General features: G+C 38.9%; 1 protein-coding gene and 1 long non-coding RNA gene across 7 annotated transcripts in view; both read left to right on the top strand.

Moving 5' to 3' along the window:
* The first annotated feature begins 143 nt into the window (after positions 1-143).
* Positions 144-16,782, top strand: LOC129145175 (uncharacterized). The gene is made up of 4 exons (XR_008550354.1): positions 144-559; positions 7,676-7,788; positions 14,922-15,094; positions 16,509-16,782. It is a non-coding gene; the product is annotated as an uncharacterized LOC129145175 (long non-coding RNA).
* Positions 16,783-18,515: 1,733 nt separating this feature from the next.
* LOC119235247 (AGBL carboxypeptidase 4) overlaps positions 18,516-19,005 on the top strand; it is a 940,458-nt gene continuing 939,968 nt past the window's right edge. For 5 of the 6 annotated variants that reach the window (XM_054691775.1, XM_054691777.1, XM_054691778.1 and 2 more), the window contains exon 1: positions 18,558-18,706. In XM_054691775.1, coding sequence (XP_054547750.1) covers positions 18,673-18,706 — 34 coding nt within the window. In that variant the 5' untranslated portion in view covers positions 18,558-18,672. Of the gene's footprint in view, positions 18,707-19,005 lie in introns of all 6 variants that reach the window. The other variant, XM_054691776.1, reaches the window with a different exon arrangement.

Below are 19,005 nucleotides of genomic sequence, written 5' to 3'. Positions count from 1 at the left end.
CGCTCGCTCGCTCGCTCGCTCGCCTGCCCGCCCGCGCGCCCCGCGCGCCCCGCGCAGCGCCGAGGCTGTGCCACCGCGCCGCTGTGCCCACTGCCGCCTCCAGGGGGCGCCTCGCGCGGGGACTGGGGGACCCACCCCTTCCACGGAGGTTGCTGGTGCCTGGCGCCGGGCTGGACGTTAGTCTTTGCTCGAAGGCTTGAATGAAGAGAGCCTCTCCTTTCCCTAAAATTTTAAGTGAGATAGCTTCTTTGCAGTTCAAGGCGACCGACACCATTTGGACCAATGTTGTTTAGCCAAACACTGTTCTGGACCTTGAGGTTTGCAAATGTGATCCATTTGGAAGCCTTAGAATAACTCTTACCCTGTGGGAGAAAGAGCATGGGGAAGGTGACCTGTCTTGGGCAGGGGATGTGGAGACCATAAGTGGATCCGTCAAGTCCTGCTGGGCCAGTCGATTGATGTCTGAGATATATCCAAAGTAAAGTGAGAAATGGAGACAGTGGCTGACATCACTGAACGCCAAACTAAATGACCAAACCTTTGTGCACTGTGATTTCAGGTAAAAAAAAAAAAAACCATCGTTGGCCTAAATGACTTGGGCGTGTCCTTCAGTTACTCTGTGGCTTCCTAAACCACGGTATATAGGGCAGGGCTAGGTACTGTGATAGTTACTAAAATGGGAAAGGGACTTCTTGGCCCTTCCTGACCTTTATAAAACTTCCACTCTGTCTCAGAAACACGCAGAGAGTTGGGCTGTTGAGGAACACCCTCTACTACCTTGATTCAAAATACAGGAAATACAGGTATGAGTGAGAATTACTAGGGTGAAGTAATTTAGCATGGTAGTATTGTAGTAGACATATTAAAGAGGTCAACTTATCCAATGTCTCTTTTAGATCAGGGCTCTGAGATTTGCCCCAGGTGGTGAGGGAATCAGGAGGAAAAAATGGTCCACTGTTGTACTTCGCAATCTTCAGGATTCTCAAGTTTTCGATTTTCAGGACTTCATTCAGATCTTCAAATAGACTCAAATAAACTACAGAAGAGGCCCAAGTAGTTAAAGGACTTAGAACGACAAATGAAACAAATCTGGTGTTGGTTTCATTATAATAGTATCTATTAGTTATTGGATCCTTATTGTGTGCACTTTTCATGGTTATTTTCTTTAATGCAAGCATTAAATGATTTCATACCTAGTGCAACCTTAAAATCGAGCAATTCCTCATGACCAAAAGAACTGTTTTCCTGGTGTCCTTTGACCATATAAAACAAAAGATTTTATTCCTGACCACTTGGGGTTTTATCAACTCAAAATTCTGCTAACTCTTATTCTTTGATTTAGCAGTTTCACTTTTATAAATTTATCTTAAGAAAATCATTAGTACATTCAAAGATTTGGCTCTATGACCTTTTACTGTAGCTTTCTGTGAAATATGGAAAAACTGGAAACAGTTTTTAATGATCAATCAAGGGAAGTGATGATCCACACAGTGCAATATTTTGCAGACATTAAGAATGATACAGATGATGAATATCAACATGCAAAGAGGATGACAATATATTTCAAAGCGAGAAAAGCAGGGAAGAAAACAATGATCTTGTGAAAGGATGACTGATTATTTTAGAAGGTTGAAAAATGAGTGTTTTTTATTTTTCCCTTTTGCTTATCTGCATTATTAAAATGTCAGTCACTAATAAGCATTTATTATTTTGGAATTAAAACAAATTTTGTTTTAATGTATCATTATTTCTATTTATTATCAAAGAGTCAGCAGGCAAGAATTCATTGCATTTTAGCATTTAAAGAACATAGTTTTACCAGGATGTTAGGATGTAGTTAGGATGTTAATCAGAGATAGTTTCCTTTTGAAGATATGTCACCATAAACAAATTATCTGTTTTCTCTAAGCTTGAAAACAGTAATGATAATAATAGCCAATTTTTATTGAGAGTTTACTTTGTGCTGGGCTCTGGCTTAGCACTCTGTATACAACTTCATTTCCACATCAGCTGATAAGCAAATTGAGGCTTAGATTGAGGCAAGTTAAATAATTTGCCCAGGTTTACAGAGCTGGATAAATACAACATAGTGTAGTTATGACAAATTGGGGGCACCTAAAGCTCTTAGTCTGACATACTGTCTTCTCTCTCTCTCTCTCTCTCTCTCTCTCTCTCTATATATATATATATATATATATATATATATATATACACACACACACACACATATATACACACACATCCATATATCTTTCATATGGATATATTCATCCCATGTATGCATGTATGCATGCATATACATATATACTTGATATGTATCATTTTTAATAATTTAAGTACAACCTTTATAGCAAGTTCTGCTCTTTATAACCATTATATTACTCAAAAACCACCTCTCCAGGGAGTCTGATTTGGTGATTTATTATGTTTGGAAAGAGAATGTTTGGTAAAGCCTCCTTGGTTTGAATTCCAGCTCCATCCCTTACTAACTAGCTTTGTGATTTTGGTTAGGTGACTTAAAGTCTTTGTGCCTCAGTTTTAAATTCTGAAAGATGGGGATAATGTTAGACCTGACTTCATGCAGCTTGTTCTGAACATTAAAAGAGTTAATACACATACAGCAATAACAATAGTGCCTGGTATACTTGAAGATTTTTGAATGATTGCATATTTTAAGTTCTTTTTTATACGAACGAAACAATTTAGTATATGTTCCTTATATTGATATCTGAAATATTGTTATATTCATAACGATTATGTAAATGCATGACTGGTTAGAATTCATAGCAGGAAGCTGCCCCCATCCAAAAGAAACCCATGTAACATTTACGTGTGTTTTTATTACTGAAACAGAAGTCAGGCCACACAAAAAAAATACATAAAAATACCAATTCTTTCAATCTTAACTTTTCAAAATCAGTTCAGCCATGAATTCTGGCATTTTTAAGCACTTTACTTCATCATATATTCTCTGGATTTATAAGGTCTTTTGAAAACAATAGAACAACTCCATACAGATATTAAAAAACAATATATATTCAATTTTATAACCAAATATGTTAAAATAATTTACTTATAAAAATGTCATAAATAAGCAAATCATCACAGGATTAGGAATCATACTGCAGGGGAAAAAAACCTGTTTCTCATGAATTGAAAATATCTTTTAGTCTAAACTGTATATATTTTCAATTAAATATAGTAGAACTAAGATTTATTTTATGAACATAGTACTCACTACTAAAATAAATATTTTGGAATTATGTTAAATTCTCCAAAGTGTAATTCATATTCCATCCCAATAGAAATCATAAATAGAATCTGTGATATTACAATTACATGTTATATTATGACTCTATAGTCAACTTCACTTAACAAGGCAGTAAGAGCATGGAAACTTACTTTCCTCCTCTGAAAGGCAATTCCTGTATTAAACGCAATGTTATTTTTCTTTAAAAGTCTTGAATCTTCACACAAAGGCATTACAAGCTCATTGTGCACCTTAATTATAAAGGCACCTGTGTTTCTTTGTTTATCTGGTTGGTTGGACCTGAGGATTTGATTTGTCACACTCCTCCCCTGTCCCGCCCTATTTCACCCTTAATGAGAACAACTTAACAATAACATCTGTACAACCTCCAAGGCTCAAATAATGACTGGGGAGGAGCAGAGGTATTAGTGATGGTAGAGGAGTACTTGTTGCTTAACCAGGAGAAGGGCTAAAATTCAGGATTAGTAAGCATAAACTTGGGGGCAGATCAATTTTAAAACATAGAAGAGGTTTCAGAGCACAAGACCCCACCCACCCCCACTCCACTTTCACCTTTCTCCTCAATCTGCCACCCATCTCCCTCCTCAACCTGGGGAGGCAGTGTCACATTAGATGGAGTCGATTAATCCCACCTCTGTCATTCAGTAGCCATGTGACCTTTGGTAAGTCCTTTATCTCTCTGAACCTTAGTTTCTGTATAATAGAGTTACTAGCACTTATCTCATAGGTTCATATGAAGAGGATGATTTTTAATAGTTAATGGGAAAAAATGTGTAAAGTAACCACTTAATCAAATTGCGTCTCTTTTCCTTTTTCTCTTGTGCATTTGGCACATTCAAAAAATGCTCCCAATACACACATCCATGGAAGGCATGTGTGAGGTACAGATATTTGAAGAATTTGGGAATTTGGTGTAAGGTAGAAAATGCGCTATTGTCTTCATCATCAACATCTCCTTAAGGGGAATGAAGGAACACCATTAATTTGGCCAGTGTTCATTGAATACTTATTAGTTCAAAGTTCCTGCTTACCACTGGCAGTACAGTTGTCTTCTGTTATGGGAAGGATCACAGCCAGAGGGGACAGTACAGAAAGAAAGGACAGTGACAATACAGTGTGATACAGTGTAACAGTACTAAGATAGAAGCAGCAAGGTCTGTGAGAGTTCAGAGCAGGCCATCCAAAGAAGCCATTGGAAAGAGTTAGATGAATTGAGGGTCCTGGAGGATTTCTGGGGAAAATGATTCCAGATCAGTCTTGAAGAACAAGCAGGAGTTAGGAAGTGAAAGACCGAACATCAAAGTTTCATGGAAAAGCCTTTTTGAAAAGATCTACTCTACATAGCTATGAAGCAAAGGGTGCATTGCATTGTCAGAATGAGGCTGCATAACAATGTTAATTATGAATATAACAGAATTTGTGCATTCTTTGACCTATCATCACATAAGATTTTAATGGGAAAAGTGAATAAGTACTGTTTTCCAGTAAGCCCATGAGCATATGTTCAGAAACATTTGATTAGAACCTTTGCTCTAACAGTTTTAACTATTCTTAGTTGCTCCTTAACAGTTGCAGTTTGCAGTTAATAGATTAATTAATTGCTGAGTGGTAGAAAATAACTCAGCCAATCATGATACACAGGGAAAGATAAGAAAAAGAGTACTTAGTCTTCCCGTAAGTTTTAGTGTTGGAAAAGACCATAGGGAGTGTTAATTGGCTCTTCCTCATTTTCCTGGCAAGGTAAATCAGGTCCAGAGATCAGTCTCAGTTCACACAAGGGGTGAGAAATAGAGCTAGGGAGAGAACCCAGTTCTCTGGGCCAGCTCCCATTGCTCTTACTGATGGCAATGGCTACTATTTACTGGGCATATCCAATATGCTGACATGATAAATAATATATCTGCATATCACTTCATTTTGTTGACATTTTTAGTCTAATATGTATGCTTTGATTTTTTTTTTAGAATGGTCCAAGGAATAAATGCTTTGAGACAGTGAGTGTTTGTTGTGTGTGGATACCAGTGAATGAGGAAAATGTGTTCACACAGAGCTTGTTTCATTAGTTGGTTAATGTAATTTTTTCAAAGCTAATGTTAGCTTTATTCACATTTTCCAGATTTTGTTTCTAAGATTCTCCTCTAGGAGTTCGATTTAATTCAGTTCAATTTGGCAAATATTTATTGAGTCCTTATGATAGGAAAGGAGAATCTTCTTTTTCATTGCATTCTCTCTGGATGTCAGACTCCGTGAGAGGCCACGCTTTGCCCGGGAAGAGCACAAGCTTGGTTGGGAGTCAGACAGACTTAAGTTCAAATCTCAGCTCGACAAGTAATCATCTCAGGGATTTGGGACAAGTTACCTATTCCCATTATTTGTAAAATGAGTGTGAATCTAATCTACCTTAAAGGGTTATTCTATGAGTAAAAAGGAATCCGTTTTATTCATGGCCATTTGTTCTGCAGATTACTCATATTCATTAAGCTGAGCAGCATTCTGTTAAAGGCCACTTACTGCAACGTGTGGCAGATTGTATTTTCCAAATGTGGCTACAACAATAGCTCCACACCCACTTGTTCCTCTGCAATATGACCTTGATTCCCCCATAAAGAGGGGAATCTAATCCTACTCCCCTTGGATCTTGATCAGTCTTAGTGACTCTCAGTCACGCTATTCACTGTCCTTTCCTTCTAACTGATAGGAGTGCAGCTGTCATGGTGGTAGTGGAGATCAAAGTTGGCAGGACAACAAAACAGACAGACCCTGGAGCATCACAGCAGCCATGGACCACATACCCAAACTTACACGACAGGAATAAACTTCTATCTTATTTAGGCCACTTATTTTGGATCTTCCTATCATAGAGACCCAACCAATATCCTAACCAACATTGACTCTAAAGTGTATGGTGAATGTTGAACAGTAATGAGCTTGCACATTTCAAATATTAAAAACATCTACCATACTCCAGAACACAATCCCATCTTTGGGATGATTTTTATACTTGATTCTTTGCCTTCTTTCACACAAACTTCCTCTACCCACTGAGATATCAACAGACAATAATAACCTTTTTAACCATTCAATCCCAATAACCCTTGAACTCCTTACCTGCAGTGACTCACTTCTGATCCCCCCCTTCAATCACCCAGCTTCACAAATGACCCTTGTCCTCATTATAGCTCTCAATGGCTCCATCTATAAATTCTAGATTTCTGTGATTTTTCTGATCACTGCTCTTGGTCAACTGTCTTTCACTAGTTTTCATCCTTGCTATTTTCTTTAACTCCTAGGTCTCATCTTGTGTGCTTTTTTTTTTTTTTAAAGATTTACTGTATTTATTTATGCATAGAAGAACTGGGGTATAGGCCAGAGGTGCAGGGGTGGGGCACGGAGGGTGAAAGGATTCACCAGAGACAGAGTGGGGAGCAGAACAGGCGGATCTACTGATATCTACTGCTGAGGGGAGCAGCGGACGAAACAGGAGAGGTCTGCTGTGCCATGTGGGTAGCTCTCTGGCCAGGAATTGTACTCATGCAGCAGTGGCTGGCTATAGCTTGATAGTACTGAAACTTCAACTCTTGTGCCTCCAGGAAGGCCCTTCATCTTGTGTGCTTTGTGTGATTTTCAGACTGGTATTTCTACTGAGCATGGGTTCTACAGTCAACATTTTCCCTGCCACCCTAGAACCTCATCCCAACCTCTTCTGCCACTCCCACCTGGTCAACCCTACCGAGGCTGGTCCACATGGGTCAATGATAGACTCCCACAGGGCCCCTCTGGTCCACATGGGTCAATGATAGACTCCCACAGGGCCCCTCTGTAGTCCTCTGTCACAACTGGTCTCACTTGTCAGTTTCCATTTGTCTTGTCTCCCCACTCAATTATGAGCTATACTTCCCAGGAAAACACATCTACTAGTTGGAATGTCCAGTTTTTCCTGCCTCTGTGCCTTTGTTCATGGTATCTTTCCCTTTTTATATTTCCCCCTTACTGCATTACCTCCTTTTAAAACCAGACAGATCAGTAAGGTTTAATCTCAGATGCAATCTCCACAAAGTTTTCTTTCTTTTTTTTTTAAAGATTTTTTTATTTATGCATACAAGAACTGGGGTACAGGACAGAGGTGTGGGGGGTGAGAGGATTCACCAGACAGAGTGGGGAGCACAGCAGGCAGATATACTGAAATACACAGCTGAAGGGAGCAGCGGGTGAGACAGGAGAGGTCTGCTGCACCATGTAGGTTACCTCTCTGGCCAGGGATTGAACTCGTGCTGTATTAGCTGCAGACTGCTTCATAGTGCTGTGACTTAACCCTTTGTACCCCCAGGGAGGCCCCAGAAAGTTTTCTTTGTGACATCCTCTTCTTTTGAAGCTCTAAAGCATTTCATTGTTATTTCTCTGCAGATACTTTGATTTTTGCAGTCAACTCAATTATTGAGCACCTAATATTCAACCGGAGACATGCTTCTTGACTTTCATTTAATCTCATTAAATACCCAACTGTCCTGATTGTGCAGGTAAGGAAAATGAAGCTCTGAAAGTTAAGTTCACTTTACCCAAAGTTGCACAGTTAGAAAATGGTAGGATTAAGTTCAGTGTTCTCAAGCTGCACATATACTTTAGATTTTTGTGTCTTGTGTAAATGTCTTGTTTTCCTGTGTGAGTTCTTTGTGGGTAAGGGCTGTATTTCTCACCTTTATGTCTCCTCTAGCTTCTAGCACAGCCTCTTATACAGAGTGAATGCAATGAAACCAACAGAAAATGAAATACAGACTTAGGGACACTCAGAAAACACCTCCAAGGCTGTGCAGAGACCCCTCCTTCCACTCCTATTTCCCTCTCACAGACTCAAGGGACCTGGCTGCCAAGGGGTTCACACCCGACCCTTGCAGGAGCAGGTGCTAATTCAAACAGCCTCATTAACAATCTGTGGGGCTCCTATACTAATTACAGTGGCGTTTCAACTATATCCAGTTCCCACAATTCAGCAGCTTCTATTTTTAACCTATAATGGTGGGACTTAGAAGTGGACAGGGATCTAGTATTCTCCCAGGTGACCCTATGTCCCCTCCCATTGTTCCAGAGGAAAAGAATCTGTCAGAAAGCAATAAAATACATGAAATCAGCTACATAAATTATGATTCATATCTCATATCTGTTCCTTGACCATGGAAACATTACAACTTTTAAATCAAGGTAAATCTAAAAACAAAGATTTACCAAGCTATCATTAAGACAAAATAAGCTCCCCTTCCCCATGCCATGTGGTTCTACAATATGTTGGCAATTCCCTCCTTCTGAGCATCACTCCTCTTTTAGGTAGGAAGGCGTAGACCCCATAAAGTTCAGGTTGGTTTTGTTTAGTGTCTGTTTGTCTGTTTCACTTTAATCTTCTTAAAGGTAAAACGTTATTTTTTTGTAAGCCCAGCTCTTAGTAGAATGTTTAGCACAAATTCCTCATAGTGAATATTTATTGATAAATAAGCTAGTACAGTGTTATTCAAATTTTTTAAATGTGCTAACTAAAAAGTATAATTTACATTCTCTTTTACCCTCTCTCACTAACCCTCTGAAACAAAAATTTTATGAAATTATAAATTACCTTTACTACCTGTGATACACTTTGATGTCTGTTATCCAATCCTACAAAATGCTGTTATTTCTTTTATTTCTTTTTTAATTTTTTTTAAAGATTTATTTATTTATACAAGAACAGGGGACAGGCCAGATGTGCGGGAGGGTGAGAGGATTCACCTGAGACAGAGCGGGGAGCAGAACAGGTAAACTGATGAAATACACTGCTGAGGGGAGCAGTGGGTGAGACAGGAGAGGTCTGCCACGCCATGTGGGATCCTCACCGGCCGGCTGGGATCAAACCGGCGCTGCAGAGGCTGCGGACAGCTTCACAGCGCTGCGCTCAATCGCTTGTGCCACCAGGGGAGGCCCTGTTATTTCTTTTAAATGTTGGTTGTGACCCAATAAATTGATCCATGGCAACATTAAGGAGTTCCAAACGTATTTAAAATCATATTGGGTTAAGTACAGGAACAATATCTTATTTTGCACTTAAGTTAATTTATTTGCCACCACCACCTTTTCTTTTGGAGTGTTAAATGAAGGCATAAATAAAAATAAATATATGGGGAGAAATTCTTTGCACACAAATGACAATAGCTCTCCTCTGCAGAGTCTCAAAGTATTTATAACTTGACTCTTTGCCTTGGAAATACCATGAAATCTTGGGGTCAGAAGGAGTCATTCTTACAAATGAGTATTGTGCCAAATGTCCATTCTTCCTGGGGTTATCTAGTAATAATAACCCCTAACATTTACCGAACACTTACTAAGTTCTGGGTATTGTTTTTCCAATCACTTTACATGTATGCATATCTTCAGTTACTTCTCATAAAGCCACATTCAGGTAAAAACTTGATTATTCCCATTGTATAGATGACAGAATTCAGGTACTGAGACTCACACTAGTGGAAAATAGTAGAGCCAGTATTTCAACCCAAATAGTCTAAAAAGACATACACTTTAAAGCTACATGACTACATTCAAATCTTATCTCCGCCTCTTAATAACTGTGAGTTCTTGAGCAAGTTACTTAATATCTCTGTGCCTAGTTTTCTCAACTATAAAATGAAGCTGATGATAATAATATTGCATATCCACAGGTTTGTTGGGGGAACTCAGGGTAGTTAATATAAAATACCTAGAAAAATGCCTGACACATGAAGACACTGTGTTTGTTTTTATTATGGTGGCTTTAGAATCTGTACTCTAACCACTGTACATCCTGCCTTTATAATTCATAGATGTGTCTTCAACAGTAGAGAAACATTTGCACTGAAAGGGAACCTTGATATCAGCTAGTTCCACTTAGTCATTTCACACATGAGGATCGTTTAAAAAGGGACAGGAACTTATCTGTTCAAATGAATGTGGTAGAGCTGGGACTAGAACTTAGGTGTCTTCTCTCCTTCTCCAGTTCCCCTTCGACTACGCTCCCTCTCTCCATCTCTGTTTCTTGTGAATGCTTCTGTTTGCTGCACTCCATTTTCTAATTGTAATTGCATTATTGGAAGTAAACCTAAGTGCAGGGTGCTGGGAAATTCTTTTACTCAACAGGTTATATCATAAGCATCATTTCTGTTTATTCATTGCATGTATTTAGTAGTTTATTAACAAATAAGGTCAATAAACACAAAATTCAGAGGAAATAGACTTTCCAATTCTGGCTCTATCATTTACAATTTCTGTACTTAGCTTTACTTTTCTGGTGCCTTGTCTTCTGCTTAGTCCTCTGCCTCGGCTTCCTTAGACCTTCCTGTATCTTCTCTTATCCCTAACTATTTCTGTAACAGCCTGAGACAGCCCTTAAAAATGTGGTGATGTCACCGTTCTGCTCAAAACCTCTCCATGGCTTTTCATTATTCTTAGGCCAGAGACCTAGGTGACCGACAGGGCTTGGCTTGTCCTGGCTCTGACTGCCTCTCCCATGTCACTGTTCCTAGAGTCTACATTCTCCTTTCACTTCTTTGAAAGCACCATCATCTTCCTCCACCTTAGAAATTATGCACTTTCTGCTTGGTTTGTCTTAATCGCTCTTGCTCAGGGCTCTATTTGATTATGGCTTTCTTTCAGCTTTTTGAGTGATTTTTTAGCTCAAACATTACATTCATAGGAAAACCTACCATTTTCTAAGGCACTGGGTAGAATTTATTCTTCTGATAATTTTAGTTGTCTATGGGGGCGGGGAGTTAATCTTTATTAATCTCCATTTCCTCCACTAGAATACAACTCTGTAGGCTAGAAAATTTCTCTCTCTCTCTCTCTTCCTATTGTGTGCGTGTCTGCTTTCCAGTTTTAGGGAGAATTGACATACAGCACTGTGTAAGTTGGAAGTGTATAGCATAATGATTTGAACTACATATATTAAGAAGTGTTTACCATAAGTTAGGTTAACATCCCACATTCCCTATAGATACAAAAAAAGAGAAAAATTTCCCTAATTCAGAGGCTGCTATGTATAAATTCACAATTTGTTATGCATTTCACTTGTATTATAACTTATTGTGATAAACCATCCATGATGGTAGGCCTACTGTGTCTGTTTTACAGTTAGGGAATCTGAGATTCAGAGAGATTAATAACTCATGTCCAGTCATATACTTAGCAAGTGGTGAGGTTATAATTTGAATTCAGGTCTTTTGATTTCCAAAACTAGTATTCTTTCCATTGTATTGCCTGGACTAAGGAATTTTTTAATCTTTATTACATTTTTGTTAAAATAGAAGTGTTGCTAGTATATTAGCCAAATGCTAAAGTTCTTTCCTTGTTATGGATATATTTTAGAGGAAAAATGGCAAGAATTGTGTCTCCATATGGCTATGTTTAGAAAATGCTACTTGAATCCATACAATTTTCTTTTAAAACAAAATAGTAATGGTTTAGTTAATCTATCTAAATTCCTCGTGTCAGACTTCATTATATGTATTTATATGTTCACTGTGTTTTTATTCTGCTACTGAGACTAGTATTTGAGAACTGCAATCTGTCCAGGCAAGGCTGAACCAGAAGTTTGAGATCTGGATACTTTGGCTGCTCCATATTGCTGAGAGTTAGAGAAATGCAATTGTTGTAAACCAAGTAACTTTTATTCGTGACTTCCTCATGTTTTCTTTATTTCTACTCATTATAGTACCTTTATTATCAGCTTGAAACAGATTTTTCCTTTTGTATCTTGTTAGTTTTATCTTCCCAGAATTTTTGTAAAGAAGTAAATTGTAGATTTCACTTTGATTCTGATGCCTCCTGAACTTCAAAGGTAATATTTCCTCAGAGGTATGCTTGGATTCTAATTTTTTATCTTAGAAAATTATACAGGCAATATATTTGAAGTAGCATGGTGGAAAAACCTAAAAGAAGAAATGAATGCATGAGCTTTCCTTTTAAAAAGGCTGCAGATAAGGAAGTAGTAGAAGAAAAAAAATCCAGAACTATATGAAAAGGACAGCCCCTTTAAGCATTCAATGGCAAATCTAACAAAGTAAACTTTTTTTCCCTTAAGGTAAATATTATCTTGCAGGAAAAATGGGAATTACGATTTTAAGACAAGAAATAGAAAACTGCACTACTGTAGTTTTTCTTCTGTAAACAAGTAAACCATACCAGCTTCTTTGAAATATCTTTTAGCCCCAACACTCCCCATTGCAAGTAAACAAGCTCTGTCCCACAGAAACGCTGCTTTTATTTGTTTTAAAAACAAATCAGTGAGTGAGGGCATAATTCTTCACTCCTTAAGTATGCATTACACAAAGTCACTTCCTTTGAATCATATAATACAGAAAGGGGGAAAAAGAGTAACTTTACTTTGGAGTACCTGACAAACACAACCTCAGCCAGGTGTTCAAGGTCAACACGAATGTCATAAATCATACTCATAGTATGTACCCTTGTGTTGATACAATGATTACAATCTGTGATCACTCTCTTCCAAAACTCTGACAGTCTAATCATGAGAAACACATCAGCAATTTGCACTAGAAGGGTATCCTACAAAATACGAGCAATTTCCCTCCAAACTATCAAGGTCATGAAAAACAGGGAAATCTGATAAAATGGCCATGAGTGGCATGAAGAAACATGTCAGCTAAATGTAATACTTAAACTTGCCTGAGATTTTGGAAAAGAAAATGGACATTAGGTAAAAATAAGGACTTATGAATAAACTGTGGACTTTAGTAGATAATAGTGTATCAGTATTGGTTTATTAATTATAACAGATGTAGTGCATTAATATAAGATGTTAATAAAACAGGGGAAACTGAGTGAAGGATACATGGGAACTCACAATAATTCCTGAACTCTTTCCTATTTGCTCCCAAAAGACATTTATTTAAGATAAATTAATGGCACCTTATCAAGAAAAGTCGAACTCTGTCTACCTCTGACAACAAGGATAGGAACCATACTAACATTTTAGGGTTGATGATAATGAGCATGGGGAATAGTTTACTTCTCATCCAGAAGCCTTATTTTTTAGGTCTGCACCCTTCAGGAATATCATCTTTACCTGAGGCAACTTTAAACAACTCATTTGGTTTTTTGGAATTTGCTGATAATTGGTAGTGTTTTATATCTTAAACAAGGGAAGTATTCAAAGACTAGTGATGACTTAGGGGTCATTCATAAAGCAATCCAGCTGTGGTGGCCATATGCCTCTCTACCAGCCTCTATTTTGTGGGTTTTGTTCTGCTGTGTTCCATAGCATGTCCATTCTTGCTTCTGGATTACAAACTCCTTAGGGTATGGATGTGACTTTTTGTTTGAACCATTTTATCTGATGCAAAGCAAGAGATATTCAGAGAACAAGTAGCTCTTAAACTGGCAATTGCAGGAGATATGAAAATATACATGTGTGAAATTGTATCTCTTGCATCAGTTTATTGGGGTCAGGTATGGGAGGGAACTACCACCTAAAAGTCTGCTAAGATGCACATAGCAACAACAGCAGTTAGATGGATAGCATTAAATATAGCTATGTGAGATGAACTCACTATAAAGAATCTGTGTTTAATCTCATTGGAAGATGATTTATAATTATGGATTTTATTAAATGCCCTGAGGGGGTAGCTGACTTGGGTCTCTGCCAGATCTTAGTTGGAAAGTGATTGTGGAAGGAAGGTGAACAAGGCATACACAGAGAATTTTAAAGAAGAGGACTCTTCTATAATGAATATTTTTAATTTTGCATATCAATGGAAACTCTACTGAAAGGAAGTCCAGGATATTTTGACTGTGATGTTCAGCATTATTTTTGTAAATTTTATGGAAAAAGTCATGGCCTATTGTTTTGTTATATAGTCATAAATTTCCAGATCTGGAATTTATGTATATGAATAATTTTAGGGATACTGTGATTCTTTTACTGGACATAGTTAATTTTTATATCAATTATTTCCTCCTAAAAGTATTATAAGAGATGCTTATCAATTTGGACACATGCTAAGATTTACATTCCCACAATAATTGTAGAAATTTAGGTTCAAGTTATCATAATCCTTGAATCTCTCCTGAATTCATTCCATTTCTACCATGTGGGTCTCTATCACATGTAGAATTATGTTAACTCCATTACTTTAAAATGGGTTACTCTTTTGAGCATTAGAAAATGAGGTTCTACCTGTTGGTCAATCTTAAATGTCTTCATTTCCTTGAACAAATCAGAAAGAGCCTTGTTTTATTCCCTATAGTTTCAAGCACAGTATATTTAAGTATTTGTCAAATCAGTGAGAAAGTCTAATCTTAATGAACCCAGGGGATTTAGCAAGTTGGGTGTCTTAAGAGTCCTTTAGTTTTATGTCTTTTAAGTTAGTTCTTTGATACTTTTAAACAATCAAGCCATCTGATGTCATTAAAATTAACTAGGTTTCCATACTCAGCTATATCTCCGTTCTAATATCCCATAAATAAGTACAAGTTAAGATTATATGCATGAAGAAAATTAAAGATCTTGATTCTCCCATTAAACCAGAGGAACACAACACATCTTGTTCACAAATCTGAAAGAGCTGTGAGGTTACAGTGTATAACTCTTCTCTTCTAATGAAAATAAAGTGTTGAAAAGTTTTTTTTCTTTCTGCAGGTGCCCCATCTGTGATAAGTGCAACCAGCTTTTCCATGTCTAAACCAAACTTCTCAAATTTCTCCCAGGCAGATGGTTAAGTTCTATCCATTCATGCGTCCTGGCTAATTGGGTAAAACATTCTTTCCCATAAATATCACAGCCAGAATGCTGGCAAGGGTATCACGTGACAGGTATTTGTACACCTTGCTAATGGGTACATAAAGGGATAAGGTCTTTTGGGAGGACAACTTGTCAATATGTTTCAAGAAAAAATCATCCTCTCTGACCTAGTGAACTCGTCTAGAAAAGCAAAGCAATGAAATGATCAGGAATGATGATCAAAGATCTATATACATGGATGTTTACAGCAATATTATTTATAATACGAAAAGGACTGGACTGACCTAAATGCCCAAGAATAAGGAAATGGTTTAATTAGTTATGATGTTTCCCAAAGGCAGTTATTGTACAGTTACAGAAATAATGTTTTCAAAGAATACTTATGACATGGGAAAATTCATGAGTTAGCATTAATTGTGCTATAATGATAAAAATGCAAAAATAATATATGTTGTAAGATGTTAATTAAAAATATTTATATATGGTTATAATGTATTTTTTAGTCCCATTTCCAGTGGAATCCTTAGATTCTGGGGTATTGGTGAGATCTGACCATTCTTGAATTGCCCTGTTCTGCCCATTCAAATGAAGAACTATGAAAATATACAAAGTTCTTTATGGAGGCAGCTCTTAGAAAAGTGGGAGAAATAGAGAATGGAACCCATTTATTTACAGTCTCTTTTACGGAAAAAGTAAAGATTTTCACACTTGAGGCTTCAAAAAGAGGTGGCCTCTGGGAATTTTTATTCTTGGGATCGCTTTCCCTATACAATTAATTTCCTCACTAGTTTACTCAAGAAGTAATCATATTTCACCAAGTTGGTGGGGGGAAGGTGAATGGCAGATATATTTCTTGGAGACAATCCAGATTAATAGGACAGCCTTTACTTTCTACTAGCATGTATTTATCTTTGTTTCTTTCGGAACAGTAGTACCTGGTATTTCTGTGCTAAGAAATCATTGGTACTTTCAGATGGCCTATGAAAAATGGGTCAAAAGCACTCTTTTTCCTGGCAGTAAAATTGGGATAAAACCTGTCTGATGGAAATATTGTGAGAATGAAATAAGAATGTGTATAAGATACTTGGCATATACTAAGCACTTGTTAAAAGGTAACAGCTATATAGTAAATTATAGGCAGTCTTATTTAAGCCTAGGAAACAAATATGAAGAAAAATAGTTAAGGTGGGGTGTGCTTTTGAACTGAAATAATATATTTCTTTAAAGAATATTTTTATTGTAAATTAAAATGCAAAATTGCATAACTTTGAGTTCTTATAAGGCAAACATCCTTGTGACTTCCAACCTAACAGGACTTTTCCAGCTGCTCTAAAAGTTCTTTCAAATGTTTTGACCTGATCATATTGCCTACTATACTTGATTTTATAATAGTAATTTCTCACTTCTATGTCATTCTTTATAGTTTTATCAACCAAGTGTGTTTTCCTAACCACTATAATTTTGTCTTGCACATTTTAAATTTAGTATGTCTCCACAACCGGAAAGACAGACATAAAAGAACATTATCCACAAACTCAGGTAATGGATGCAATGAAAATATATGCACAATGTGGCAGTGCAATGCACAAGTTAAAAGGAAGAAATGCAGAGGACAAGGTTTTGTTCCTTTCTGACTGTGTGACTTTGTAAGTCACCTGAACAAACTCTCTTGATCTCAGTTTCATCTTCTGTACAGGATAATGACATTAATATCAATCTTACAATGTTACTTTGATAATTAAATGAGTTCATGCATGTGAGACCTGTGATTATAACTTGTGTATTTCTCATTCCATCTGACATTCAATTCAGTGCAAGGTATATGGAAGGTGTCATTTTAATAAATGTTTACAAAAGGAGTGAGTGAATCCTATAGAGAATATTTTGTTAAAAGGAAGGCACTCTGGCTTTGCAGTAGGTGGGTGGATCTCTGTGGAGATAGAAACTACAGGAAATCCTTGGGGAAGGCATCTCCTAGGAACACTCTGAATGGTAGTGCACAGGGCCCACATGGGGGGCATCGTATCCCACTATCCATGTTGCGTGATTTCGCACAACAAATGGGAAGTCTCTGAGGACTTCAACAGGATGAGGAAGTCTACTCTTCCTCCCCCACTGCTTCTGAAAAGGAGCTAACCTACAAGAGATCTGAACTTGGCCCTGCCAGTACTGATTTTTCCATGTATTCCATCTCCTCTGTTCAGTTAGCATCTGTCTATCAAAACTGTTTAACAGAATTTTCTGCAGTGTTGGGAATATTTTCTATATAAGTTGTCCAATAGTCTTCATTTAGCCACCTGTGGCTATTGAGCACCAGAAATGTAGCAAGTCCGACTAAGTTAGTGATTCTTAAAAAACTGTGCGGTTCTATCCAAATGTGTTAGTTGACATTTAAAATTACCATTGGATGAACACTTACTATGTGCTACTTATCATTGTATGTAGTTATTCATTGACACAAACTCCTCATTTTCTGCCAACACTCTACACAGCCATCAGAGCAGCTGAATGGTCCCCGACCTGCTTAAACACCTATCATTAGGTGTTTTCTCACTTAAAGGATCAAGTCCCACCCCACCACCAAAGTTTACCAGAATTTGCCCTTGCCTATTTATATATACTCCTGCCTCGCTCTTCAAAGAAGACACACTATATTTTGTTTTGCCCATGCTGTTCCTATTACCTCAACTACCAGCTCCTTATACCACTGTTTTCATTGCCCAACTTACCCCTGCTTGCTCTTGAAAAGTCAGATCAGGCACTCTCTTTTCCAAGAAGCTTGTCCTGAACATTCCTTTACTTGTCAAGTAAGGAAGAAAGAAATAAAAAATGCACCAAGCATAGTGTTGGGGGCAAGACCTTGGCTGTGGAGGGACAAGGCTGGTCAGAAATGGGTGATGTCGGAGCTTGGTCTTGGAAGACAGTGATCTGCCACAGAGGGGAAAAGACATCTTAGGTATACTGAGAAATACACAAGCACCAGAGTAACCATTTCTCGAGTTGAGGACTGGTACAGTTTCAGAGGTGCTCAAAGCCCCAGTAGGGCCTCAGAGAAGCCAGAACCAGGAGGGCCTCCGAATGTTTGGGGAGAGATGGACACACATATCTTGCTTCTCAGTGCATTTCAGTTGAAGCCATAAGTCACCAGCCCCTCGACCAGGGCCAGGCACACGGGGGCTGGCGGGGTTGGCATAGGGTAAGGAAATCAAGAAATCTATCCCAAGTCTCCAAAGTTGAACCCCAATCACAGGAAAGCCAGCCCATGCAGCGCTGGGGTCAGCACGAGGAACCTTCCAGCTCGTTGGTCTGAGAATGCCGGCTCCGTAGCCCCAGAGGCGGCCGAGCATGCTCAGTTGCCCGGAGCCGGAGGCTCGTCGCGTGGGAAAAGCGCCGCGGAGCCCCAGCGCCGCGGGCGCCTGGACTGGGAGCGGGCTCGCGTCGAGGGGGCGGGGCCTAGGACGACGCGCCCTCTAAGCCCGCCCCTCGTCCCCCGCCGCGCGACGGCCGCCCGCACGCCGGCAGCCCGTTGCCTTGGGAACCGTCGCGCCGCGTCTTACAGAGGAAGCTTCTGTCAGCCTGCTGATCCCATTGCCGGCTCCCTACTGCCCCGCGATTTTCGCGTGGGCTCACAGGCGGAGGGACAACAAAAATGGCGGAACGAAGCCAGACGGCGCCTGAGGCAGGTCTGTGGGGGCGGTTGTTCAGGGGGAAGCACTGAGGCAGCACACCCGTCCTGGGCCCGAGGGGACAGGGGACTTGGGTATGGCCCTACAACTGAGGTGGCAGCCCTGCGTGTTTGCGCGGTGGGGCTTTGACCTCGGGGTCAGAGTTCAAGGGAGGTTCGTACCCCGCTGAGTGGCTGGCAGAGACCTCAGACCTGCTGGCCCATTTGTGTATGGGGGAATTTGCACACTTCTGAGTGAGCATGGGCCCTGAAAAGGCTGACACTCTAGGGAAGAGACAGGATCCCATTCCTGAAAAG

This window comes from Talpa occidentalis, unplaced genomic scaffold (genome assembly GCF_014898055.3).
Source record: "Talpa occidentalis isolate TD23 unplaced genomic scaffold, MPIMG_talOcc4v2.1 talOcc4.9, whole genome shotgun sequence".
Lineage (NCBI taxonomy): Eukaryota > Metazoa > Chordata > Mammalia > Eulipotyphla > Talpidae > Talpa > Talpa occidentalis.
The sequence above is the reverse complement of the archived record's forward strand: the minus strand, read 5'-3'. Positions and strand labels throughout refer to the sequence as shown.